Source organism: Aquarana catesbeiana, linkage group LG03, assembly GCF_042186555.1.
Source record: "Aquarana catesbeiana isolate 2022-GZ linkage group LG03, ASM4218655v1, whole genome shotgun sequence".
Classification (NCBI taxonomy): Eukaryota; Metazoa; Chordata; class Amphibia; order Anura; family Ranidae; genus Aquarana; species Aquarana catesbeiana.
In genome coordinates, this window is record NC_133326.1 from 407,438,306 (window position 1) to 407,466,218 (window position 27,913).

The 27,913-nt window shown below is 43.3% G+C and overlaps 1 protein-coding gene across 2 annotated transcripts in view; it reads right to left on the minus strand.

Moving 5' to 3' along the window:
* PANK3 (pantothenate kinase 3) overlaps positions 1 to 27,604 on the minus strand; it is a 76,912-nt gene extending 49,308 nt beyond the window's left edge. For both annotated transcript variants that reach the window (XM_073620716.1, XM_073620717.1), the window contains exons 1-6: positions 27,419 to 27,604; positions 27,000 to 27,056; positions 23,143 to 23,495; positions 5,326 to 5,579; positions 3,950 to 4,126; positions 2,056 to 2,179 (exon numbers count right to left, since the gene is read on the minus strand). In XM_073620716.1, coding sequence (XP_073476817.1) covers positions 2,056 to 2,179; positions 3,950 to 4,126; positions 5,326 to 5,579; positions 23,143 to 23,495; positions 27,000 to 27,027 — 936 coding nt within the window. In that variant the 5' untranslated portion in view covers positions 27,028 to 27,056; positions 27,419 to 27,604. The remainder of the gene's footprint in view (positions 1 to 2,055; positions 2,180 to 3,949; positions 4,127 to 5,325; positions 5,580 to 23,142; positions 23,496 to 26,999; positions 27,057 to 27,418) is intronic.
* Positions 27,605 to 27,913: the final 309 nt, after the last annotated feature.

Here is a 27,913-nt window from a genome sequence, read left to right on the forward strand (position 1 = left end):
AAAAAGTAAATGTGCAGCGCTAAAAATAAGGACGGTCACTATAAATGAGGCCGTGTGTGTTAAAGTGAAAAACTGAGCATTATTGTTTTACACTCAAAATGACACATGTGCAAATGCATAAGTGAATAAACTTTGCATTTTGCTACTCCATTGGGAACCATCTGGAGGACAGCGTGATCACTATTCACTTGTGCCAGTATTTGCAGACGTGTGTGTGTGTCTTCACTATAAGCCTTAATGACTCATTGGGCATATGCCTTGTTGAGTCCAATAGCTATGATAAGCCTTCCTTATGTTGGTGGTGGCTTTCTTCCATTATCCACTCTTCACACCTGTTCTCCCACTGATCTCCTAAGGAGGATATTCAATCACCTCGATTGCCATTATATTCTAGTTGTCATCTGTGGACTCATTTACTTTATTTTGCATCACATTGCGGACTTTATTCAGTTTATACCAGGGGACTCAAACTGGCGGCCCTCCAGCTGTTGCAAAACTACAAGTCCCATGAGGCATTGCAAGGCTGACATATACAAGCATGACTCCCACAGGCAGAGGCATGATGGGACTTGTAGTTTTGCAACAGCTGGAGGGCCGCCAGTTTGAGACCCCTGGTTTATACACTTATGCATTTGCACATGTGTATTATGAGTGTAAAACAATAATGCTTAATTTTTCACTTTATCACACACACGGCCTCATTTATATTGACCGTCCTTATTTTAGCGCTCCACATTTACTTTTTATCTGTGACAGTGCAGTATTTTTCACCTTTATATTGTTTAGCCCATCACCTTTACCCTCAGCTTCTTTAGCAAAGCAGTGGTCGCCTTGGAGGTGTTCGGGGTTGTTATGTTGGAATACTGCCCTGCGGTTGAGTCTCCGAAGGGAGGGGATCATGCTCTGCTTCAGTATGTCACAGTACATGTTGGCATTCATGGTTCCCTCAATGAACTGTAGCTCCCCAGTGCCGGCAGCACTCATGCAGCCCCAGACCATGACACTCCCACCACCATGCTTGACTGTAGGCAAGACAAACTTGTCTTTGCACTCCTCACCTGGTTGCCATCACACACGCACGCGACAGGGTTCAATATTCAGTTGGCCCACCTTTAGCAGCTATAGCAGCTTCAACTCTTCTAGGATAGCTGTCCACAATGTTTAGGAGTGTGTCTATGGGATGGTTTGACCATTCTTCCAGAAGTGCATTTGTGAGATCAGGCACTAATGTGGACGAGAAGGCCTGCCTTTCAGTCTCCGCTTAAATTCATCCCAAAGGTGTTCGATCGGGTTGAGGTCAGGAGCATAAAAATTGTCCATAATGTCTTGGTATGCTGACGCCTTAAGTTTCCCTCACTGGAACTAGGAGGCCAAGCCCAACCCCTGAAAAACAACCCCACACCATAATCTCCCCTCCACCAAATGATTTGGACCAGTGCACAAAGCAAGGTCCATAAAGACATGGATGAGCGAGTTTGGGGTGGAGGAACTTGACTGGCCTGCACAGAGCCCTGACCTCAACCCAACAGAACACCTTTGGAATGAACTAGAGTGCAGACTGCGAGCCAGTCTCTCTCATCCACATCAGTGCCTGACTTCACAAAAGCACTTCTGGAAGAATGGTCAAACATTTCCATTGACAAACTCCTAAACCTTGTGGACAGCCTTCACCGAAAAGTTTAAGTTGTTATACCAGCAAAGGGTGGGCCAACGCAATATTGAACCCTACGGACAAAGACTGGGATGCCATTAAAGTTCAGTAAAGGCAGTCGTCCCAGTACTTTTGACAATATAGTGTAATTATATATATATATATATATATATATATATATATATATATATATATATATATATATATATATATATATATATATATATATACACATACACACACACACACACACACACACACACACACACACACACACACACACACATATATACACACATACATATATACACACACACACACTTTTTTTTTATAAATTTGAAAGGATGATGTCAATTCTAAGCATAAACCTTGACATAATGCTATCACCTTAATTAAAGCTTTACCTCATTGACAGCACACATCCTTGCTATTGATCCAATATTATTGGTTATGGTTACCAATGTAGCACGAGCCAAATCTTCTTTACTAGCAGACTCTCGTTTATCTTTGTATATCATATTGCCAAAACTACAAAAAAAAAAAAAATTGAAAAGAGGTATAAGTAATGCAAAATGAAGAATACACAACTTCGTGAATAAAAGAAATCACATTCTGAAGAATAAAAATAATATGGAAATAAATGATATACTGAAGATAACTCTTAAACAGACATGCAGGGAAAAGCTTCCCTTACGTTTTGGCATTATTATCCCGAACCCCTGTAACTGTTGCTTTCACTTTCAACAGCTTGGCCTATTGTAAAATCATCTGAGTTTTACAAGGATGTACAGGACAAAATGGCTGCAGTTAGACATGTACAACTTACAACGGTTATCACATCTCCACTCTCTGCCTTATATGCCGCTATACTTTACAATTATCCATATTATGTGTGCTTCTAGTCTGACATGACGTGATGTTCCAACGTTGTCTTTGTTTTAATTTTATTTAGGTGTTGGTGATGGGACCCAATTTCTGTAGTTTGTTAATATTTTTTGTGCAATAAAGCATTTTTCCTATTTAAGCTGCTTGGTCCGCCCGTGACTCCCCTTTTTAAGTGGGAATTCTATCCCTGATTTTAATGTCTGATGTCTGGGTCACGGAGACTGCACCTAACTGGTGAGTCAGCAATACCTGGAACACTGCACCTACATTTGCATAGAATACCTGTGGTGACTATACCTTAGTGAGCAGTTGGTTTTCACTTTTTCTGTATAATTTACCATTAGGTTATAATTTCTGATTAGAAGTAGCAGAGCTGCTTTCTGCATACGACTGTGCCTAGGCAGCTACAAACAAATTTGCCTCACAGGCGCCCGTCAGGAAGCAAATCTCATCCACTCCCATTTCTGATCACTAGATTACATTGATGGTCCAGGCCTAGGAACATTAAAAACTGCCCAGTGGTATCTTGCACTGCCACCATCATTGTGGCCTCACAACACTGTGGGACAGATGAAAAAGTAGGCCTCAGCAAAACAATAGCTGCAGAATGCCTACTGCAAGTGCAAAGTCATTCATGTCTGGCTATTGTACACTGAAGGATACGGTTGTCCGAGTCCAAATACGTTTTAATAAATAGAGAGAGCCTTGTTTCACACAAGCTGGGAATTGCTGAGTTTTTTTTCTGTTTGGGATAAAGGTTTTACATGAATAAATAAAATCTGATAATTCTAAGAACCCCTCTCAGTGGTAAAAGGTTTGTCTCAACACTCGGTTACATTTGCAGAACTTGTTCTGTTGAAAAACAACAGACTGGTTCACGGGCCGGTTCCCATCACACAGGAGTGGACTGTTTGTTCTTGTGAGAATTTCTTGCGATGCGGGTGCAGTACAACTTCAGCCCATTCATTTGAGCATCAGAACGAATCTAAGGAATATAGAGATACTGGAGGGCATCTAACCCACAATGGGGAGGACATGGATTTGTTTTTTTTTTTAGTTGTGCCCTAGCAATCTGAACTTATCACTATAGATTCCAGCAAAGGAAATTGTATTAGCAAACTTTGTGGAACTGCCCAGGAAAATTAAAACAAAGTATTTTAAAAGTGGCCTCAACTAAACTAATTTGGTCTCCTGTATGTTCAGCAACCATTGTGTTACTCAGAAGTAGAAATATACACCTTTCCCAGAAAATTATTGCTGTCCATTATCATTTAGCTTATTAAATATGCTTAATTTTCAATGTGACAGGCAAACTCTATCAATGAATTATAAGATTAGTTTGAGTCAATTTGTTCCATACAGTATGTAAAAAATGATTGTAAATTGTGATGAAAACAAATTATATGTTGTTACCTTGATGCTACTGCCCAGCCAGGAAGTCCAAACCGTTCATAATCTCCTCCATATATATCCCGTACCAATTTATCTGCTTTTGTGCTATCACCAGATGATGCCATTTCAAGAGCCTCTTCAAAACTATCACATCCAGTCAGTAAACTGCAAAGGCCAAGGAAGGTCCCACCACCAAGACTGAAAAAAATACAATTATAAACAGCAAGTTGTTATTTTCCACTAGTAGAAATCTTACAGATCAGTTATTAGAAAACCTTGTATTATGCTTAATAAATGACTGGGTTCCAGGTCACCATATGATCTTAATTAGGGATTTACATTCTTACCATTTGTAACTGAGTACCAAACAATTTAGCATCATGGAGCATGAGAGAGAGCCTGAAGGCCCCCTATATAGCAGAAAGATAGTTTGAAAGTCTTGTTAATGGCAAATATGGTTTGTGGTATGTTCCCCCCTCCCCCCCCATTGCAGATTAGGAGGATGCAATATACTGTATGGTCACGTGAGGGCATCAAACCCACATAGGGATGGGATTGTATTGCAGTGTATGCATTGGGACATTTGGAGCGGGTTTGGTTATTTATATAGGCAAATACATGCTGTGTGTCATGACGCATGTATGACATCACATGTGGACGTGGTATTACATAGCCACGCTCCTACCCATATTATAAATAGATCTGTACTGTAAACAGCCACCATTTGCCATGGGCTTTTCTTAAACACACTTTTTGCACTATATGGCCCTGATGAAGCCTTGTTCTAAAGGTGAAATATGTTGGGTTAAGGGACATTTGTGATCTTTGAGGTTTTTAATTCTTTTTCTTTAATTATGGGCACTTAGATTTATTGGGGCAATGTGGGTTTAGTTGCAGAAGGAAAAGGGAGATTTTTGTGGACTGTTGGAGATAGTGGATTGATAAAAATGCATTATTTTCCAGGCCGGAAGGGTATTGTGGTATATTTGATTTTGATGGGCAGCTGAGCCTTTTAGTAACCACAGGAATCCTTAGTAGCAATCCATGCCTTTGGGTTGTGGTATGTGACCAGTATACTGACCTTACCCTATACACATCTCCACTCAGACAGAAAAATTGACCAATGGCAGCTAAAGACATACTTGCTGTCTGGTTATCTCCCTAAAACAAAGGCAGTTGCATATCTGTCCCACCACCTTGTATTTTTGCACTCATTTTGCACTGCCCTATAAGGTCATAAACATGGCATCTTTAGGACTCCCTTTTATTTTCTACATTATGAGTTTTAGACAGGTATAAATAAAAGTGAAGTTTTAGACCATAGTGAGTTTGGTGCGTGGCTATAGTGCACCCTTGCTGTTGTTTTTCTATTATGCTTAAAGAACATAGCTTATTACCTTGTTCCACAGACTCTCTTATAGCTGTCCTTTGAATGAACTGCTAGAATACTGACTCCAGAGCCAATGTTCACAACTAGTAAAGGGTAGGGGTCATCCAGATTAAATGGGATCTTCTGGCACTGTTCAGGGTGTGAAGCATTTTCAAAATAATAGCACTCAGCCTGTCCATTAAAACGGACAGAATCTATAAACAGCAATCCTTTAACAAGGGAATCCAGTTCATCCACCTTGTGCAGCTGAAGATTCCCAATCTGAAAAAATTGACAAAAGCTGATCATTGTTATAATACTTTTGTTAGCAAATAGATAGTGTTATGAAAAGACAGTAAAATATGCATATTATTACTATATTACAAAAAAAAAAAAAAAAAAAAAAAAAAAAAAAAAAAACACACCACTTATAAATATTGGATTGTATCTCAGCTTAAAAGTAGTACTAAAGTCGCAGCTTTTTTTATGAAAAATACATCCCTCTTGAGCATTTAATCATTGGAATATTATTTATTTATTTTTTTAACAGAAGGATTTTCAAAAATGTTTAATGTTTTTACTGTAGCAGCCTCCAGGTTCCTCTGTGCTTCTTCCTTGAACCTCCTGGATGGGAGCATTCACTCCGTCATGAACAGTCCCCCGATTACCCTACTGGGGTCTGCACATTCCATAATTCCTAGAAACATCATGCATGCATGCCCTGTCAAGTCCTCATTGTTTCCAGTCCTCTGGGCTGCCTCTGCGAGTCTGGCGCAGGCAGTCTCTACATAGCAAATGAGTGCACAAGAAAGGGTAATAGCTTTGCACTGCCAAAAGTTAGTTTATTTGTGAGGCAGGTAGATATGAAAAGCTATATAATATATATATATATATATATATATATATATATATATATATATATATATATATATATATATATATATATATATATATATATATATATATATATATATATATATATATATACATACATACATACACACACATACATACATACACACACACACACACACACACACACACACATATACACACATACACACATACCATACACAGTGGGGACGTATTCAGACCCCCTTAAATTTTTCACTCTTATGCCCCGTACACACGGTCGGAAAATGTGTGATAGGACCTTGTCGGAAATTCCTACCGTGTGTAGGCTCCATCACACATTTTCCATCGGATTTTCCGACACACAAAGCATGAGAGCAGGATATAAAATTTTCCGACAACAAAATCCGTTGTCGGAAATTCCGATCGTGTGTACACAAATCCGACCGACAAAGTCCACGCATGCTCAGAATAAATAAAGAGATGAAAGCTATTGGCCGCTGCCCTGTTTATAGTCCCGACGTACGTGTTTTACGTCACCGCGTTCAGAACGATCGGATTTTCCGACAACTTTGTGTGACCGTGTGTATGCAAGACAAGTTTGAGCCAACGTCCGTCGGAAAAAATCCTAGGATTTTGTTGTCGGAATGTCCGAATAAAGTCCGACCGTGTGTACAGGGCATTAGTTATATTGTAGCCATTTGCGAAAATCATTTAAGTGTTTTATTTTTTTTTTTTCCCTCATTAATGTACACACAGCACCCCATATTGACAGAAAAGCACAGAATTGTTGACATTTTTGCAGATTTATTAAAAAAGAAAAACTGAAATATCACATGGTTCTAAGTATTCAGACCCTTTGCTGTGACACTCAAATGTAACTCAGGTGCTGTCCATTTCTTCTGAACATTCTTGAGATGGTTCTACACCTTCATTTGAGTCCAGCTGTGTTTGATTATACTGATTGGACTTGATTAGGAAAGCCACACACCTGTCTATATAAGACCTTACAGCTCGCAGTGCATGTCAGAGCAAATGAGAATCATGAGGTCAAAGGAACTGCCTGAAGAGCTCAGAGACAGAATTGTGGCAAGGCACAGTTCTGACCAAGGTTACAAAATAAATTCTGCTGCACTTAAGGTTCCTAAGAGCACAGTGGCCTCCATAATCCTTAAATGGAAGACGTTTGGGACGACCAGAACCCTTCCTAGAGCTGGCCATCCGGCCAAACTGAGCTATCAGGGGAGAAGAGCCTTGGCGAGAGAGGTAAAGAAGAACCCAAAGATCACTGTGGCTGAGCTCCAGAGATGCAGTCAGGAGATGGGAGAAAGTTGTAGAAAGCCAACCATCACTACAGCCCTCTACCAGTCGGGGCTTGATGGCAGAGTGGCCCGACGGAAGCCTCTCCTCAGTGCAAGACACATAAAAGCCCACATGGAGTTTGCTAAAAAAATACCTGAAGGACGCCAAGATGGTGAGAAATAAGATTCTTTGGTCTGATGAGACCAAGATAGAACTTTTTGGCCTTAATTCTAAGCGGTATGTGTGGAGAAAACCAGGCACTGCTCATCACCTGTCCAATACAGTCCCAACACGTGAAGCATGGTGGTGGCAGCATCATACTGTGGGGGCGTTTTTCAGCTGCAGGAACAGGACGACTGGTTGAAATCGAGGCAAAGATGAATGCAGCCAAGTACAGGGATATCCTGGACGAAAACCTTCTCCAGAGTGCTCAGGACCTCAGACTGGGCCGAAGGTTTACCTTCCAACAAGAGAATGACCCTAAGCACAGAGCTAAAATAACGGAGTGGCCTCGCAACAACTCCGTGACTGTTCTTGAATGGCCCAGCCAGAGCCCTGACTTAAACCCAATTGAGCATCTCTGGAGAGACCTAAAAATGGCTGTCCACCAACGTTTACCATCCAACCTGACAGAACTGGAGAGGATCTGCAAGGAGGAATGGCAGAGAATCCCCAAATCCAGGTGTGAAAAACTTGTTGCATCTTTCCCAAAAAGACTCATGGCTGTATTAGATCAAAAGGGTGCTTCTACTAAATACTGAGCAAAGGGTCTGAATACTTAAGACCATGTGATATTTCAGTTTTTCTTTTTTAATAAATCTGCAAAAATGTCAACAATTCTGTGTTTTTCTGTCAACATGGGGTGCTGTGTGTACATTAATGAGGAAAAAAAAACGTAAATAATTTTAGCAAATGGCTGCAATATAACAAACAGTGAAAAATTTAAGGGGGTCTGAAAATACTTTCCGTCCCCACTATAATTACATTACAATATAAATTATATTAATATATACACACACACATACACACGTACATACATACATACATACTTTATACCTTACTGTTTGATTTTTATACCCTGCCATGTATACATCCTATAACATTATTTTCATTATCCCTACAATTATACTATTTTAAATCATAATCTCTTTTGGATTTTAAATGTAATAAAGATGCTATTATGATTTGGTACTCTTGTTTTTGTTATTAACCACTTTAATACAGGGCACTTTTACCCCCTTCCTGACCAGGCCAATTTTCAGCTTTCAGAGATGTCACATTTTGAATGACAATTGCGCGGTCATGCAACTGTACCCAAATGAAATTTTTTATAACTTTGTTCACACAACTAGAGCTTTCTTTTGATGGCATTTATTCACCACTGGGTTTTTTAATTGTTTGCTAAACTAAAAAAAGACCGAAAATTTAAAATAAAAAAAAAAAAAGTGTTTGGGTTATAAAATTTTGCAAATGATTGTTCTTCATAAATTTAGGTCAAAATGTTTTCTGCTACATTTATTTGGTGAAAGTTACCCAAATCAGTGTACAGTAAAATCTCGGATTGCAAGTAACGCGGTTTACAAGCGTTTCGCAATACAAGCGTTTTTTTTTTTTTTTAAATTCTTGACTATTTGCGAGCATGTCTCGCAAGACGAGCAGGATTCAAGCCTTTGGGGTGTGCAGTACCGCATGTGGCCAGTGGTGCGGGGGTGCCGGTGACACTCGGCGCGGCTCCGCGCGTTTCCGGCGCCACCCCCACCTCTGGCCACATGTAGTACTGCATACATTAGCAGTGACACTGGTATGAATTATCTATTGATTCCTATGGGGAAACTCGCTTGATATACGAGTGCTTTGGATTACAAGCATGCTTCTGGAATTAATTATGCTCATAACCCAAGGTACTACTGTATATTAGTCTGTAGGAAAATTATAGGAGTCCAAAGATTATGGTATACAGTATCTCACAAAAGTGAGTATAACCCCCACATTTTTGAAAATATTTTATTATATGTTTTCATGTGAGACAACACTGAAGAAATGACACTTTGCTACAATGTAAAGTAGTGACTGTACAGCTTGTATAACATTGTACATTTGCTGTCCCCTCAAAATAACTCAACACACAGCCATTAATGTCTAAATCGCTGGCAACAAAAGTAATTGAGTACACCCTTAAGTGAAAATTAGCCATTTTCCCTCCCCAATGTCATGTGACTCGCTAGTATTACAAGGTCTCGGGTGTGAATGGGCAGCAAAGAACTCTGAGGATCAGAAAAAAAAAGAAGAATTTTTGCTCTACATAAAGATGGCCTAGGCCAGGGGTCCTCAAACTTTTTAGACAGGGGGCCAGTTCACGGTACCTCAGACTGTTGGGGGGCCGCACTATAGTTTAAAAATATGAACTAATTCCTAAATTCCTATGCACACATCTTTTTTGTAGTGCAAAAGAATAAAAGAATGAATAATAAATAATAATATATATATATAGGGGATGGACAGGGGGACAGAGGGATGGACAGGGGGACAGTGGGATGGACAGAGGGGTGGACAGGGGGACAGAGGGGGGGGCAGTGGGGTGGACAGGGGGACAGTGGGACAGAGGGGTGGACAGGGGGACAGTGGGGTGGACAGGGGGGTAGACAGGGGGACAGAGGGATGGACAGGGGGACAGAGGGATGGACAGGGGGACAGAGGGATGGACAGGGGGACGGACAGGGGGACAGAGGGATGGACAGGGGGACAGAGGGATGGACAGGGGGACAGTGGGATGGACAGAGGGGTGGACAGGGGGACAGAGGGGGGGGCAGTGGGGTGGACAGGGGGACAGTGGGGGGGTGGACAGGGGGACAGTGGGACAGAGGGGTGGACAGGGGGGTAGACAGGGGGACAGAGGGATGGACAGGGGGACAGAGGGATGGACAGGGGGACAGAGGGATGGACAGGGGGACAGAGGGATGGACAGGGGGACAGAGGGATGGACAGGGGGACAGTGGGATGGACAGGGGGACAGTGGGATGGACAGAGGGACGGACAGGGGGACAGAGGGACGGACAGGGGGACAGAGGGACGGACAAGGGGACAGAGGGGGGGACAGAGGGGTGGACAGGGGGACAGTGGGATGGACAGGGGGACAGAGGGGTGGACAGGGGGACAGAGGGGTGGACAGTGGTCCTCACTTGTTAGTAGGCTGTTGCCTGAAGCCTCCGCTCTCGCTGTCACTCTTCGCGCCTCCTGTCTCGCTGTCACCCTCCGTGCGGGACTGTGCTGGAAACTACACTTCCCAGCATGCAGCGCGGCACACAGAGCCCTCCATTACTGGGGTGGGGGAGGCGGCTTGAGCGGAGCGGATATGCTCCCTGCCGAAGCAGAGTGGACCTGCCCAAGCCGAGCCGACCTGGCCTGTCGGGAATCCGGCCCTGGGTGGGGTGGGCCGGATAAATGTCCTCGGCGGGCCACATGTGGCCCGCGGGCCGTAGTTTGAGGACCCCTGGCCTAGGCTATAAGAATTTTGCCAAGACCCTAAAACTGAGCTGCAGCACTGTGGCCAAGACCATACAGCTGTTTAACAGGACAGGTTTCACTCAGAGCAGGCCTCTCCATGTTTGAACAATGACGTTCAGTGCACGTGCTCAGCGTCATATCCAGAGGTTGTCTTTGGGAAATAGACGTATGAGTGCTGCCAGTATTGCTGCAGAGGTTGGAGGGGTGGGTCAGCCTGTCAGTGCTCAGACCGTACAACGCACACTGCATAAAATTGGTCTGCATGGCTGTCGTCCCAGAAGGAAGCCTCTTCTAATGATGATGCACAAGAAAGCCCGCAAACAGTTTGCTGAAGACAAGCAGACAAAGGACATGGATTACTGGAACCATGTCCTGTGGTCTGATGAGACCAAGATAAACCTATTTGGTTCAGATGATGTCAAGTGTGTGTGGCGGCAACCAGGTGAGGAGTACAAAGACAAGTGTGTCTTGCCTACAGTCAAGCATGGTGGTAGGAGTGTCATGGTTTAGGGCTGCACGAGTGCCGTCGTCACTGGGGAGCTACAGTTCATTGAGAGAAGCACGAATGCCAACATGTACTGTGACATACTAAAGCCGAGCATGATCCCTTCCCTTCGGAGACTGGGCTGTAGGGCAGTATTCCAACATGATAACAACCCCAAGCACAGCTCCAAGACGACCACTGCCTTGCTAAAGAAGCTGAGGGTAAAGGTGATGGACTGGCCAAGCATGTCTCCAGACCTAAAGCCTATTGAGCATCCTCAAATGGAAGGTGAAGGAGTGCAAGGTCTCTCTCCACCAGCTGTGTGATGTCGTCATGGAGGAGTGGAAGAAGACACCAGTGGCAACCTGTGAAGCTCTGGTGAACTCTATGCCCAAGAGGGTTAAGGTAGTGCTGGAAAATATTGGTGGCCACACAAAATATTGACACTTTGGGCCCAATTTGGACATTTTCACTTAGGGGTGTGCTCACTTTTGTTGCCAGCGGTTTAGACATAAATGGCTGTGTGTTGAGTTATTTTGAGGGGACAGTAAATTTACACTGTTATACAAGCTGTACACTCACTACTTTACATTGTAGCAAAGTGTCATTTCTTCAGTGTTGTCACATGAAAAGATTTAATAAAATATTTACAAAAATGTCAGGGTGTACTCACTTTGTGAGATACTGTATATCTGAAAACTGATCAATCCTGATGTACTGGCGGCCTATCTCATTTCTTCAGGCCCAAAAATGTCAGGACAGTACAAATATCCCCAAAACTACCCCTTTTTAGAAAGTAGACAGTCCAAAAGGTATTTAAGAGGCATTGCAAGTTGTCTTTTTTTTTTTTGGTCGAAATTTTTTGGAAAATAAAAAAAAATAAAAAAATGTTTTTTTCCAACATATGGTCACCAGTGCAGTACTGCGTCATCATATAACACAGGGGTCCTCAAACTTTTTAGACAGGGGGCCAGTTCACGGTACCTCAGACTGTTGGGGGGCCGCACTATAGTTTAAAAATATGAACTAATTCCTAAATTCCTATGCACACATCTTTTTTGTAGTGCAAAAGAATAAAAGAATGAATAATAAATAATAATATATATAGGGGATGGACAGGGGGACAGAGGGATGGACAGGGGGACAGTGGGATGGACAGAGGGGTGGACAGGGGGACAGAGGGGGGGGGCAGTGGGGTGGACAGGGGGACAGTGGGATGGACAGGGGGACAGTGGGGGAGTGAACAGGGGGGGACAGTGGGGTGGACAGGGGGGGACAGTGGGGTGGACAGAGTGATGGACAGGGGGGGGGGACAGAGGGACGGACAGGGGGACAGAGGGACGGACAGGGGGACAGAGGGACGGACAGGGGGACAGAGGGACGGACGGACAGGGGGACAGAGGGACGGACGGACAGGGGGACAGAGGGACGGACGGACAGGGGGACAGAGGGACGGACAGGGGGACAGAGGGACGGACGGACAGGGGGACAGAGGGACGGACGGACAGGGGGACAGAGGGACAGAGGGGTGGACAGGGGGACAGTGGGATGGACAGGGGGACAGAGGGGTGGACAGGGGGACAGAGGGGTGGACAGGGGGACAGAGGGGTGGATAGAGGGGGGGACAGTGGGGTGGACAGGGGTCCTCACTTGTTAGTAGGCTGTTGCCTGAAGCCTCCGCTCTCGCTGTCACTCTTCGCGCCTCCTGTCTCGCTGTCACCCTCCGTGCGGGACTGTGCTGGAAACTACACTTCCCAGCATGCAGCGCGGCACACGGAGCCCTCCATTACTGGGGTGGGGGAGGCGGCTTGAGCGGAGCGGATATGCTCCCTGCCGAAGCAGAGTGGACCTGCCCAAGCCGAGCAGACCTGGCCCCGGCCCGAGCCTGGCCTGTCGGGAATCCGGCCCTGGGTGGGGTGGGCCGGATAAATGTCCTCGGCGGGCCGCATGTGGCCCGCGGGCCGTAGTTTGAGGACCCCTGATATAACAGGTGTGGCGGTGATCAGGGACACTGACTGGGGACAGTACGATTAAAAATAAATAGTTTTTTTAAAATTACTACATTTTTTTCTTTTTTTTAAACATACTGTGACCAGGGCAATATAATGTTACCATAGTAACATTGTACTACTCTGGGAAAGGGATCTGGATTTTTTTTTTCACACACACACACACATTACGATTGCTTGTAGCAGTGAATTTCAATGCTATAAACAAACATTTTACTGCATGGAATTGATTCATTCAGTTTGTTTTGTTGTGATTAGCTGGGATTGGCCATAGCTAATCACATGGTACAGATGGGCTATGATTGGCCCTGTCTGTACCATGTGATCACTGTAACCAAATCACAACTAGCAACAAAATTGTACACAATGGATGGCATGAAAGGTAGCCTTCCATTGTTTAAAATTGTCATGTGATCTGCTGTGATTGGTCACAGTAACCATATGGTAATTGCAGTGAGGCGGTACACTGATCAGTCATTGGCTGTGTCCAATGACCCAGGATAATAAAAAAATGATTTAAAGATATTTTATTTCCCAGATTTCTAGATATATTTTTATTCTGGGACTTAATCATTTTAAATTTCTTAGGCTCCATGCACACTAAGTTAAAAAAATGCCAGAAAAACACTGGATGAAAAATACCCATAATAGCGTTTTTGTGACAGCTCTTAGCAGCAGTTAGGAGCATTCAACTTTTCTTTATGTTGGCAAATCGCTCTCAAAAAAAAAAAAAAAAAAAAAAAAAAAAAAAAAAAAAAAGGGGGGGGGGGGGGGGTTTCTGCTCCCAGAAGCCAAAGCGTCAAAAATACTTCTAGACTGACTTGGACACATAGAATAACACAATTTGCTTCTTAAAGCAGGAAAAAATTGAGTTTAGATTAACCAGTTCTCATCCATCCTATAGCAAAATCTGCTGCTAGGAGCGTTTTTTTAAGCTAGTGTGCATGTCAGCTGGACCTCATGTTTTTTTTTTTTTTTCTTTAATACATTCTTTCTAGCCCTGATGAAGGGACACTGCAGTAGCCCCCAAACCGTGTTGGATTTTCATATGTTTAAATGCTAAAATAGAGATATTCTGGACACTTACTAGTGGGTTGGTGCTTTCATCATTTGTAATCTTCGATGGCAAACAATACAATCTGTCTTCCCTATGATGAGTATACTATGGAGCTGTCATATTTAAAGTAAGCTCATGATTATAGAATTGAGCATTGAGAATGGTAGCTCTCTCTTGGTCAGGCTGATTGCTCCTGGATCTATGCTTTCTGAGGCACTGACTCAGAAAAAGTGCATCACTTTCTGGACCCTTTTTTTCAGCAAGACTGTTCCAGGGGTGTGATTCAAAAGTATGAAAGCCAGAAACAGCAAAGCAACTAGCATTTTCAAGCTAGTTGCACTAGGACCAGGACAATGGAAACGCCCACAAAACGACCCCATTTTGGAAAGCAAACACACCAAAAAATTCTATGGAGCATAAGGAGTCTTTTGAACATGTAATTTTTTCCACAAGTTTTTAGAAAGTGTGGAAAGAAAATGAAAATGCATTTTTTAATGCATTTTTACAGCACTGAGGATCCAGTGACACTGATAAGCACTGTATTGTCACTGTAGGGCACTGTGATGTCATTGATGGGGCATGGTGATGGCACTGAGATCGCACACAGGATCGTGCCAGCTCATGCTGCTGCGGTGTTTCTCTCTCCTCTCACTGATACAGGGTGTAAGCAGGAGCGGAGAGGAGAGAGACACCGCAGCAGCACAAGCTGAACCAGCAGGGATGCCGGTTTGCTGACAAGTGTCCACTCAGTTATTGGGGTGGAGCGATCATGTGGTAAAGGGCCGCTGTCTTTGGCCCTTTACACTGATGCACTGAATCCTGCGGACCCAGCCATCACAGACACTCCCTATGACGGCCTACCAGAACTAGCCGGCTGCGCTGTAGCTGTCAATCGGCTAAAGCGCAGTCGGCAAGTGGTTAAACCATCTATGGCCGACTGTAGATGAGGATCAGATCACATTTTATGGCAAATTACTGCAGAAAATCCCTAGTTAGACTTACCGGTAACGGTATTTCTACGAGTCTTTCAGGACAGCACCTGGAGAGAGCGCAGCTCCACCCACTTTTCCCAGGAAACACTGCAGTCAGTTTTTTCTTTAAAGACCGGACGCTTCCACCATGGCCTCAGTTGTTCACAGAGTACCTCCAGCCATGCTGAAATTAGATAAGCAAAACATAGCAATAACACCACATGTAACACAAACCATTAGGGCGGGTCATCGGTGCTGTCCTGAAAGACTCGTAGAAATACCATTACCGGTAAGTCTAACTAGGGTTTTTCTACCCTCGTCTTTCAGGACAGCACCTGAAGATGATAAAAGAGTACTTACTCTAGGGTGGGACCACCGCCTGCAGGACTTTCTTGCCGAACGATTGTTCCGATGCTGATAGCAAGTCCAACCTGTAGTGGCGGGTGAAGGTGGAGAAGCTTGTCCACGTTGCCGCTTTACAGATCCGACCTGGAGAAGCCCCTGCTCTTTCCGCCCAGGACGTTGCTACTGCCCTTGTTGAATGGGCCATTACCCCTGTGGGAGGATCAGCCCCTGAATGTTTATAGGCTTTACTAATAGCCATTCTTAGCCATCTGCCTATAGTGCTTTTGGAAGCACTATGACCCTTACGAGATCCAGAGAAAAGAATAAAAAGAGAATTTGACTTCCTAAAGTCTCTCGTGATTTCTAAATAAAACATCTTCTCACATCCAGAGTATGAAAAGACTCCTCTTTAGAGTTGGATGGTGTAGGACAAAAAGTAGGTAAAATTATCTCTTGTGCCCTATGAAAAGCGGTTGCAACTTTTGGCAAAAAACCCGGGTCAGTTTTCAGCACTACCCGGTCTGGAAATATAAAGCAAAAGGGTTCTATTATAGATAGAGCTTGTAACTCACTAACTCTTCTGGCCGAGGTAATTGCTACCAACAGGACTAATTTGAGCGACCATAATTTTATAGTTGCTTCCTCTGGGGGCTCAAAAGGTGATTTGATCAACCCCTGTAGCACCAATGATAAATCCCATTTAGGAAAGGATTTAAAAAAGGTATTGGCCTAAGCCTGGCCAATGCTTTAAAAAATCTAATTATAAACGGCTCTTGAGATAACTTTCTCTCAAGAAAAACCGACAAGGCAGCCACTTGCACTTTTAGGTTACTGGCTGCCAAACCCATCTCCATTCCTTCACTGAGAAACTCTAATATTGAAGGCAATTCCTGTGGTGAACATTTTTTAGTCATGCACCAGGAATTAAACCGCTTCCATGTTTTAAAATAAATACCTCTGGTAACCTTTTTTCGGCTACTTAACAGGGTCGACACCAGTTTATCTGAGAAGCCTTTTCTTTTTAGAATCTGCTCTTCAGTAACCACCCCGTCAGCTTGAGCTGGTAGATATTTGGATGCTGAAGGGGACCCTGGGTTAAGAGATCTTTTTGAAGTGGAAGGACCCAGTGTGGTTCCACCGCCATCCTCTGTATAGTTGCAAACCAGGGCTTCTTGGCCCAAAAAGGAGCCACTAGGATCATACTTGTGGACTCTTGTAGTTTCTTTAAAACCAAAGGGATCATTTGAAAGGGGGGAAAGGCGTAGCACAAGTGGAAGTTCCATGGTTGTGCCAGCGCATCCAACCCTCTCGCCTGATCTTACCTGTTTAGTGAATAATACGCTTTCACCTTTGAATTTTTCTGGGATTCGAACAGGTCTATCTGAGGAGCTCCCCATTTCTCTGTTAATTTTTGGAATACCTCCTTGTTTAGACTCCACTCTGCCTCTAGTATCCTTTCTCTTAGAAAGTCGGCCACTAGATTCAGATCTCCCTTTAAGTGTACCGCTGTTAGGGACTTTAAATTGTTTTCTGCCCAGGATAGAATCTGAAGGGACAAGGCTAACAAGACTTTGCTTCTCGTACCTCCTTGTCTTGTCACATATGCCACTGCTGTGGCATTGTCTGATAGTACTTGAACATGGTGACCCTGGACTAGTTTCTCGAAAGCCCATAGTCATAGGAGAATAGCCCTTAGTTCCCTCCAATTGGAGGATCTCCTGGCTTCCCTGTTCGTCCAATTCCCCTGAGCCATCTGTCCTTCCAGGTGGGCGCCCAAACCCCAGGAACTCGCATCTGTTGTTAACCTCCTCTCCCGGGGAAAACACCAAAGCAGACCCCCGACCAGATTGGAATGACTCCTCCACCACCAGAGTTTCCTCTGAACTCGGGGGGGATATTATTATGATTTTTTCTAGGGACTCTCCATAGGACCAATTTTTCAAGATTGTCTTGAATTGCTGCCCTGATGGAAATCGGCAGGTTTGTCTGGGTCTTTTTTACCGCATTCTGAAGTTTTACAATCTTTTCCTCTGGGAGAAAGATTCTCTCCTATATGGAATCTATAGTGTAACCTAGAAATTTTATTATCTGTGATGGAATCATGTTTGATTTTTCCTTGTTTATTAACCAGCCCAGGCTCTCCAGATGACTCTTTGTCCTTTCCAGATCCTTCTCTAATACGTGCCTCGTTTTGGCAAATAGAAGATCGTCTAAATATGGGACAATCAAGATTCCCTCTACTCTGAGAGGGGCTAAGGCCTCTGCCAGGATCTACGTGAATATCCTTGGAGAGGATGACAGCCCGAAAGGGAGAGCTCTGAACTGAAGATGTATGATAGACTCTCCCATCCTGATTGCAAATCTGAGGTGTTTTTGTGATGCTGGGGCTATAGGCACATGGAGATATGCATCCCTCAGGTCTATGGGTACCATAAAACAGTTTGGGATCAGGAGACCCCTTACTGAAAAGATCGTATCGATCTTGAATTTTTTGTACCCGACAAATCTGTTGAGAATCTTCAGGTTCAGAATTAATCTGAATTTGCCTGAAGGCTTCTTTACCAGAAATATGTGCGGATAGCACCCCTGTTCCACTTCTTTGGGGGGGAACATTTAAGATCACCTTTTGCTGAATTAATTCCTGTAGAATTGTAGTCATAGCTGCAAGCTTTTCTGGATCTCTGGGAGCTTGAGTTATAAAAAGCCGAACCGGAGGTGGTTGGGAAAACTCCAGCCCGTAACCCTCTTTTATGGTTTTGAGGATAAAACGGACTGTCTGTTATACTCTGCCACTGTGGAAAGAAGGTCTGTAACCTCGCTCCCACAGTCGGAGGACAGTCACTGGCTCTTTGTATTCGGGGTAGGGGGGCGAAAATAGCACCCCTGACTTGCCCCTGCCTCTCTGAGACCTCCAAGGTCTTTTATAACCTGTCTCCTTTGTATCTGAGGTTTTCCGAAAAGATCGAAAATTTTTACTGCCCTGAGGGATCACCTTTTTCTTAATGGGGAAAGCCTTTTTCTTGTCAGCCGTTCTTTCCAGTATGGCTTCAAGACCCGGGCCAAAAACCAAATCCCCTTCAAAGGGTAGACCACACAGCTTGGTCTTTGAGGCTGTATCTCCGGTCCACGTCTTGACCCATAAAGCTCTACGAGTTGAATTAATTAAGGCAGAGGATCTGGCTGACATCCTGACTGATTCAGCTGAAGCATCTGCTATATATCCTACTGCTTTCAGTAACACCGGTAGTGTCTCTAAAAGATCTTTACGAGGGGTCCCTGCCTCGATGTGAGCTTTTAGTTGTTCCAGCCAATGCTCTAGGTTTCTGGCCACCACTGTTGAGGCCATAGCTGGCTTTAGATTTGCTAGGGTGGAATCCCAATCTTTCTTCAGCAGGGAGTCAGCCCTTTTATCCATGGGATCCTTGAGGATACCCATGTCCTCAAACGCAAGGTCGGTGTTTCTCGACACTTGAGAGAAAGCCGCATCCAGTCTAGGTTTTTTGTTCCAGACCTGTGTGCTATCTTCTTCAAAGGGAAACCTGCGTTTGAGGGATCTAGAAAAGAAAGGGGCCCTCGCTGGGTCCTTCCATTCCCTTTTAATTGTTTCTGACAGAAACTTCTGCACCGGAAACACCCTGTGCTTCACTTCACCCATGCCTTGAAACATTTTGTCATGTAACGATAACAGGGTTTTATCCTCTGTAATATTTAGAGTAGTGTGGATAGTTTTTAGCAGATCATCCACCTCCTCTAGAGATAATTTATAGCGAGAAGAAGAAGAAGAAGAAGATTCTCTCTTCCTCTGCTTCTTCCTCAGATTCCGTAGCCACGCTACGATCTTCTTCTTCCGAGTCACTGCCCCCTCTGTATGCAGAAACAGAGGACTGGGAACGAGGTACTGAGCTGCTACCTGCAGCTGGACGTTTGTCAAGATAAGACCTGAATGATTCAAAAGTATTAGCCAAATCTTTTCTGAAAGAGCTCAGTAAATCTTGCTGAACCACAGGTGTAGTAGGAGTGGTTTCCTCTTTTACTAAGTCTGCAATACATCCTTTGCATAACACTTTTGCCCAAGACTCTTTAAGCACATTTTTACAAGATGGGCATTTCCTTTTAACAGAAAAAGAGGAATGTTTGGTCTTTTCTTTTGCCTTCTGAAATACATAAGCAAATAAAACCGTATGTTTTTACCCTACAAACAAACAGCATGCTGAAAAAATGGAGGATCTAACACTTTAACCCCTCTACTTAAACTCAGCCAGTAAATCCCCCACAGATTTACTTCACAATTCTTAAACACACTTACTTCCTGCTTCAATACACAGGAAGAGTGTTGCAGGCTCTTTAAAATTCCCAGAATTTAACAAAGAGGGAAACTAAAACATGCCCATAGAGTAAGTTACAGAGACCGCTGTCCCCGCTTACCTGGGCCTGGCTGACTTGTGTGGCTCCTGCTCCTGCCACCACCGATTGTTCCTCCTCCATGCTGCCAGGATTCCCAAAGGTGTCTGGTGCCTGTATTTAAAGTTTCCCGGTCCGCTCACCGCTGCGAGGACCAGAAATTATGTCAGCCGAAAGAGACCGCCCTCTACTCCTGCATTCCAGCGGCCGGAACCGGAAGCCGCATCGCGCCGCTGGAGGTCCCGCCCCCGGCCGTAGTGACGCGCTTGCCACCGGAACCCGGAAGGCTGAGCTTTGGGGATGAAGAGGAGACGCCGCTCCTCCCCAGCTAGCTGCCGGTCTGAGGGAGCGGGGACCCCCAGCAGCCTGACCCTCGCCGGGTATGAAGAGGGGAGGACGCCGGAGCAACCCCCGCACGTAAGGGAGGAAGCTGGGCTGGCCTGTGTACAGAAAAAAAACGAAATACCGGTATGCCCCCAACTCTCTCCACCTGGAGAAAGCGCAGCATACCCCTGGCTCCCTGCAGCGCTTCCACCATGGCGGAGGAAACACTACAACTGAGGCCATGGTGGAAGCGTCCTGTCTTTAAAGAAAAAACTGACTACAGTGTTTCCTGGGAAAAGTGGGTGGAGCTGCGCTCTCTCCAGGTGCTGTCCTGAAAGACGAGGGGAGAAAACTAGTTATTCCAAGGGGTTCATATATTTTTACATTCCATTGTAGATACCAAACATGGCTCACTTTAAAATTGCACAAGGATGCAGAACAACGACAAGCTACAGTACATTAAATTATCCATAGGCGATGATTTAAAAGCCTTTACAGATTATACCAGTTTAGGTACACAGGAGGTCTGGCTCTAGAATTACTGCTCACCGATGTTTGTGGTGAGAGTTCATGTGTTGTACGATCATCGTTTACATATGCGTGTGGGACGTATATGCGCGTTTGTCTTTGTGTGTGAGCATGTGAAGGGTTGGGGGGGGTTGTAGGTGCTTTCAAATTTTTATTCAATTTGATTTCTACACTGTCCCTTCACTCATTTATTTTTTGACCAATTTTATTGCTATCACAAGGGATGAACAACATCCCTTGTGATCCCTTTGACTATGATAGGTCTTCTTTATGGAGAGATCTGGGGTCTTTTAGACCTCCAACTGAAATCGCCACTCTGATCACTTTTACCGGATTGGGAATTGCCAACAGAACAAAATGGTACCGGGATCATGGTTGTAGCCTTAACCATGGTCCTGGTGTATATACCCACCACAATACAAGGCTGAAAAAAATAAATAAATAAATGTTTTATATATATATATATATATATATATATATATATATATATATATATATATATATATATATATATATATATATATATATATATTTTATTTATTTATATAGAACAAGCTGCCCTACAGATGTGGTAGTTACACAGATGAGTCAAACTATTTACCACTGACAGGAGTGCTTATAATGATTAGCTTTTATGTAAAACCTTTATCGCAAAAGGAAAAAAAGCTGTGTGCTATAACTGCTTATAAAGTACTAGCTGGATTTTGGCTTCAATTTGTTTAGTATATTTAACCACTGCAATACCTCTATGTATCTATAGATAGAGGCATTGCAGTGATTAAATACACTAAACAAACTGAAGCCAAAATCCAGCTAGTACTTTTTAAAGTGGTTGTATAGTCAAAATTTCAACTTTTACCTACAGGTAAGCCTATAATAAGGCTTACCTGTAGGTAAAGAAAAAAAAAAAATCTCCTAAACCTATACGGTTTAGGAGATATTCCCCTTGTAATGAGCCGCTGACTGCAGCGGCACATGCGCACAGGGAATTCTCGGCTGAAAGCCCGGAAGATGCCGGACCTTGCCGGAAAGAAGTCTTCCGCACGCATGCGCGGGAGTGACGACATCGCGGCTCCAGCCACTCACAGCGCTGGAGCCGCGATACCCAGAAGACACGCCGAGGCAACATGTCAGCTACCTCGGCGTGGACCAGGTAAGATAAGGATGCATCGTTCTAAGGTAAGTATTTCATAAAGAGTTAGTAGCTACTAGCTCATTATGCCCTTTACCTTACAGGTGTATAAAAAAAAAAAAAAAAAAAAAAAAAAAGGGTCAGCGGGTTTACTACAGCTTTAAGCAGTTATAGCACACAGCTTTTTTTCATTTTGGGATAAAGGTTTTACATAAATAAAAGCTAATCATTGTAAGCACCCCTGTCAGCGGTAAATAGTTTGACTTATCCGTGTAACTGCCACATCTGCAGGACAGCTTGTGCTTTTGAAAAATAACAGACTTACTGGCTTAATTACTGCATCAGCTTCCTTTTTTAAGGCTTTCTTCTAATTTCATCTTGTGATCCAGCCAGCAAGTTTGTTATTTTTCACAAACTCAAGCTCCCCAGCAGAATGTATCAGTTTACATGGATGAGACAAACCAATTAACACTGGCAGGAGGGATTAAAATGATTAGCTTTAATTTAATCATGCGAAACCTTTACTGCAAAAGGAAAAATAAAAGTTTGCTGTAACTGAAGTGTGAGCTGGAGTTTAGCTTAAATGTGCCTCCTGTGCTCACTGCATCAGAGTTGTGTCTCACTAATACAGGAAGTGTGTTACTGGCCAGATCACCAGGTGAAAACAGAGAGAAAAAGGCCAAATAAAAGAAAATTGATGCAACCACCACATCTAATGATTGGTAAGCTGCAATACAATACATTTTTGTTTGGGGTTTAATACCATTTTAACCCTTGTAGTGGGAGTGGCCCCACTGCAAGGCTAGTGTTTTCTTGTGTCAGAGTTGGGATTTAGAGGCAGAAGAAATTCAAGTACAGTAAAACCATTTAAAAATGTATTTAGAAAAAATATGAAAAATCCCAACTATAATTAAAAATTGAGTTAAGGATACTTACTGTACGAAAGTCTTCCTCAAATTTATAAGCCCCACCTCCAGTGGCACACAGAACTGTGTGAAGAGTTGAAAATTTTTTATCCCTTGCCATTTGAATAAATGTTGGTAGATCATGGGTTGGAAAACGAATAAAGTGCAGATTTCCCCTTCTTCCAAACAGCGTCAAGTCTTTCAGCTCCAAATGAACATCCCGTATGCCTGTGGAGCCATAGGCTATATTGGAAGTCAGATATTTACGTATACTCTTTAAGCTTTCTACTTCCTCTTGCTCTTCTTCTGCTGTAATGTCGATCGGTTCAAAATAGGCTAGTTTCACTAGTGTGCCACCAATGTCCATACCAAACCATGGGAAAGCTGAGCAAAGGAAGAAAAAAAAAAAAAACAGTCAGAATATTTACACTTGGTTTTTACTCTACTTTGTACCTTAAAAAGTGATTGTAAAGTCCCGTATAACAAACATGTTATACTTACCTGCTCTGTGCAGTTGGTTTTGCATAGAGCAGCCCAGATCCTCCTCTTCTCAGGTCCCTCTTCAGTGCTCCTGGTCCCTCCCTCCTGTTGAGTGCCCCCACAGCAAGCAGCTTGCTATAGGGGCACACGAGCCAAGTCACAGCTCCATGTGTGTCCATTCAGACATGGAGCCCCGACCCGGCCCCTTCTCTCCCGATTGACTAACTGACTTTGATTGACAGCCGCGGGAGCCAATGGCGCCACTGCTGTGTCTCAGCCAATTAGGAGAGTCCTGGATGGCTAAGACACCTGTGAACATCGCTGGAGAGAGATGGGGCTCAGGTAAGTAATTAGAGGGTGCTGGGAAGGCTGCTACACACAGAAGGTTTTTTTTTTTTTTTTTTTTTTTTTTTCCATAATGAATAGAATGCAATAGAATAAAAAAAAAAAAACTTCTGCCTTTACAACTCCTTTAAAACATTCAAACGCCAAATGAGGTTAGCTAGAGGATCATTAATTCTACAAGGATGAAATGGTAATAGAAGACAATAAAAAGTTTGCTTTGTTTTAATATTCTAAGGTATATGTATAACCAAATGTTTCGATAAAAAAAGTACAGAATGGATAAACCATCACTTTATGTTTTCTTTGACCCGCTATGGAGATTTCCCTTCACCTTCTATTTCAGAGACTCAACAGAAAGTGCAAGGAAATCTCTACAAAGTGCGAATTTCCCTCTCAGATGGTTGACCCCATTTTAAGATTTACTGTTACCCATTGTTCTGGAACCAACTCTAATGCAGGGTACACACTGCTGAGAGCTGAAACCAGCTGCGCCCATCCCGCTCCAGTAAGTGCTAGAGGGGCACAGTGAAAAATCACTGCTCTCCACTGTTTAATCACAGCTGATCACAGTGTAACTAGGAAGTGCCGGTTATTAGCATTCCTCTATTCACGCTGACAGCACGAGTAGAGGTGAGCCAATAAGCGGCTCTCCTGACAGGGGGGGATCTGCAATGATTATCAGTGCAGCACCATCAGCGATGCCAGACAGTGCCCACCAGTGATGCCGGTCAGTGCCTCATCAGTGCAGGAGAAAATTTACTTATTTACAGACTGTTATAACAGAAATATTTTAAAAAAGGAAGCCATCCAAATAGATCATATAGGTTGCCATCATCCCTGGATGTAAAGAATAAAAAACCCCCAAACAGGTAATGGGACTTTAAAGACAACTGAGTATTAAAAAAAAAAAAAGAATAATTTATTAATTGCAAAAAACACAAGAAAATTTTGTACAGAAAAAAAAATGTGTCAGAAGTGACTCATGCAATTATGTATTTACGTAACAGTTTATTGATATAAGATTTTCTGATTTTGATAGTGCGATTTTAGTGCCCCTGATGAAGGGACGCTCCAGATAAATCCCGAAACGCGTAGGGCCATGTAGAAGACTTCACATACACCATGACTGCTTCACGCTCTTGTTCTTAGTGGTTCTATGATTACTATTATCCTTACGTTTATATGTTTATTGTGATTTTGTACTAAATTTTCTTGTGTTTTTTGCAATTAATAAATTATTCTTTTTTTTAATGCCTTTAAAGTCCCATTACCTGTTTGGGGTTTTTTTATAACAGAAATAAAGCAAAACTTTTTTTTCTTCAAAATTTTTGGTCTTTTTTTCTTTATTTGTTTAGCAAAAAATAAAAAAACTAGTGGTACTTAAATACCACCAAAATAAAGCTGCATCTGTTTCAAAAGATAAAAATGTTGTTTTTGCAATTGTCATTCAAAGCGCGACAGCGCTGAAAGCTGAAAATTGGCCTGGGCAGAAAGGGGGTGAAAGTGCCTGGTATTGAAGTGGTTGTAAACCTCAGATATTAAATATGAACAAAGCATATTCTTCTATAGTGTGTACATGTCTCAATTCAAAGCACTAAGTGTCATTTCTAAGTGCTGCCCATTCTTCAGCTATCAGCATGAGTCACTTCTGACAAATTTTCCTGACACCAAGAGTAAAAAAAACATGACAGGAGAGAGATCTCCAGCTGATTGACAGCCTCATCTCTGTTCCTGTGTGCTGCGAGAAAGGGGTGTGTGTCCCTTCCTTCCAATCAGCTGTCAGAGCTCTCCTCACTGAGCTCTGCAGAGTGCAATTTCAGTTCTCCACCCCCATTTATCTGACAGCTCTGACAAGCTTTCTTAATTCTGAGCTTTGAACAACTGTAGAGAAGAGAAGACTGCAGATAAACAGGTACAAGGATTTGTTTAATCTTTGTGTTTCGCCTAAGGCCAGTCACTTCATTGGGTATATGTAAGGGTATGCGACAACTTTAACCACTTCAATACTGGGCACTTTCACCCCCTTCCTTCCTAGACCAATTTCCAGGTTTCAGTGCTCTCGCACTTTGAATTGCCCGGTAATGCTACACTGTAACCAAATTAAATTTTTATAATTTTGTTTACACAAATAGAGCTTTCTTTTGGTGGTATTTATTTGCTGCGATATAAGCGAAAAAAAGTGAAAATTTAAAAAAAAAAAAAAAAAAAAAAAAAACTATATTTTTCTACTTTCTGTTTCAAAAGATATCCAATAAAATCAAATTTCATCATACATTTAGGTCAAAATGTATTCTGCTATGTCTATGGTCAAAAAAAAAAAATCCTGATAAGTGTATAATAATTGGTTTGTGTGATCATGGACAGATGATTATACTGGGACACATGATTTTACTGTGTGGGGACACTAGCCCGGTGATCAGTGTGTAAAAAAAACAGCTCATACACACGGATCACCAGCCGGCTGCAGAGATCCGCTCTCCTTCTCCTCACTGACAAGCTCCGTGTGAGGAGAAGGAGAGCCGATCGCCTAGCAACCGTCTCTCTATTTACATCACAGCCATCATGTGATCAGAAGGGCCAATCACAGAGCCCTCCTGCCGATCTGAGATGCGCTGTGTCCGGGTGCCACCAATGCATCGGGATCGCACCGCTGCAAAATCCTACTCCTTCTGAGGGACATTGAGGAACGTCCACTCAGAAGGAGGAAGTGCCCACCCAGCCGTTTATGTGCAGTGGCCGGTGGGAAGTAGGTAAATAGTCAGGCTGAGCCAAGCTGGATAAACAGTAAGCAGCATTAGTTACATACAGTATACAGCGCTGCGTTCTGGCAGTGGTACGGGGGACTTCCTGTCCCACTCCCCGGGAAAAAAACTGAGTCAGGCTAAGTGCGGCTCAACCTTTCACAGTAAGCCTTGTATTTTTATCAATAAACACAAGGCTTCCTCGGAATGGGTGGAGATCATGATACCATCTGCCTGTCTTAGGGGAAAAAAAAGAGCCTATAATAAAGATAACATTTCACTAAGTGGTTTAATCAGGGCTAAAACAGCAGAAGTCACTTACATGGTTTCTTTGCATCCTTGATTTTCATCGTTGAGCCGATCCTTGAAGCTTTCCTTCCTGTAGAGAGAACATGCAGAGTCACTCATTCAATACTGCACTGCAGGGTTCCGGGGAAAAGAGGAAGATCGCTGCACTTTGTACTGAAGCCTCCCCACTGTCCATCAAGCCGGCTATTATCACTGCCTGCCCAATACAATGATCACATCACACCCTGACTCCTCCCTCTACCATCACACATACAAACAATCACAACTTCCTCTCCTGACACTGCGGACCGGAAATGGCGTCCTCCTTCCACCGCAAAGCTGGCTGGGATCTGTAGTTTGTAGAACCTTCTGGACTCTACAATGCGCTATTTCTAAGGCCTCGGAAATGGCGGAGCGCTGGCAATGTGTACAAGTACACATACAAAGGCGTACCTGTTGATAGGGAATAGGTTTATGATGAGAGGAATGGACGTGGAAGGTTATCGCCGGCCGCTCCACATACAATACACATCGCACAGATCTGGGCAGCGCTCGGCTCTCTGTTCTGTCATATCCGCGGACGGCGCTTGGATGCAGGTGACGCCGAATCTGTCTCCGCCAATCAGAAGCAGCAGGACGATGGAGCCAATCAGGAGGCGGAGGTGTTGAGTGTTGGTGGGTTGTAGGAGAAGAGATGGAAGGTGGATGACAAGCGGCAAGGAGTCACGTGTGTGTGTGTGTATAGGTTCTCTAATGTCTGTCATTGGGAGCCATGGCTTCTGTGTCTTTTATATCTCTGGGATATAGACTTGTATAATACACACCTTCTTCATTATAAACCACTTTCTCTCATTTCCTCTTCATCTCACCCTTTTATTTACCATTTTCTTTTTATTATTAAAAAACGATTTTTATTGCAGGACCTGTCCTTTAGAGTTGCCACCTCAT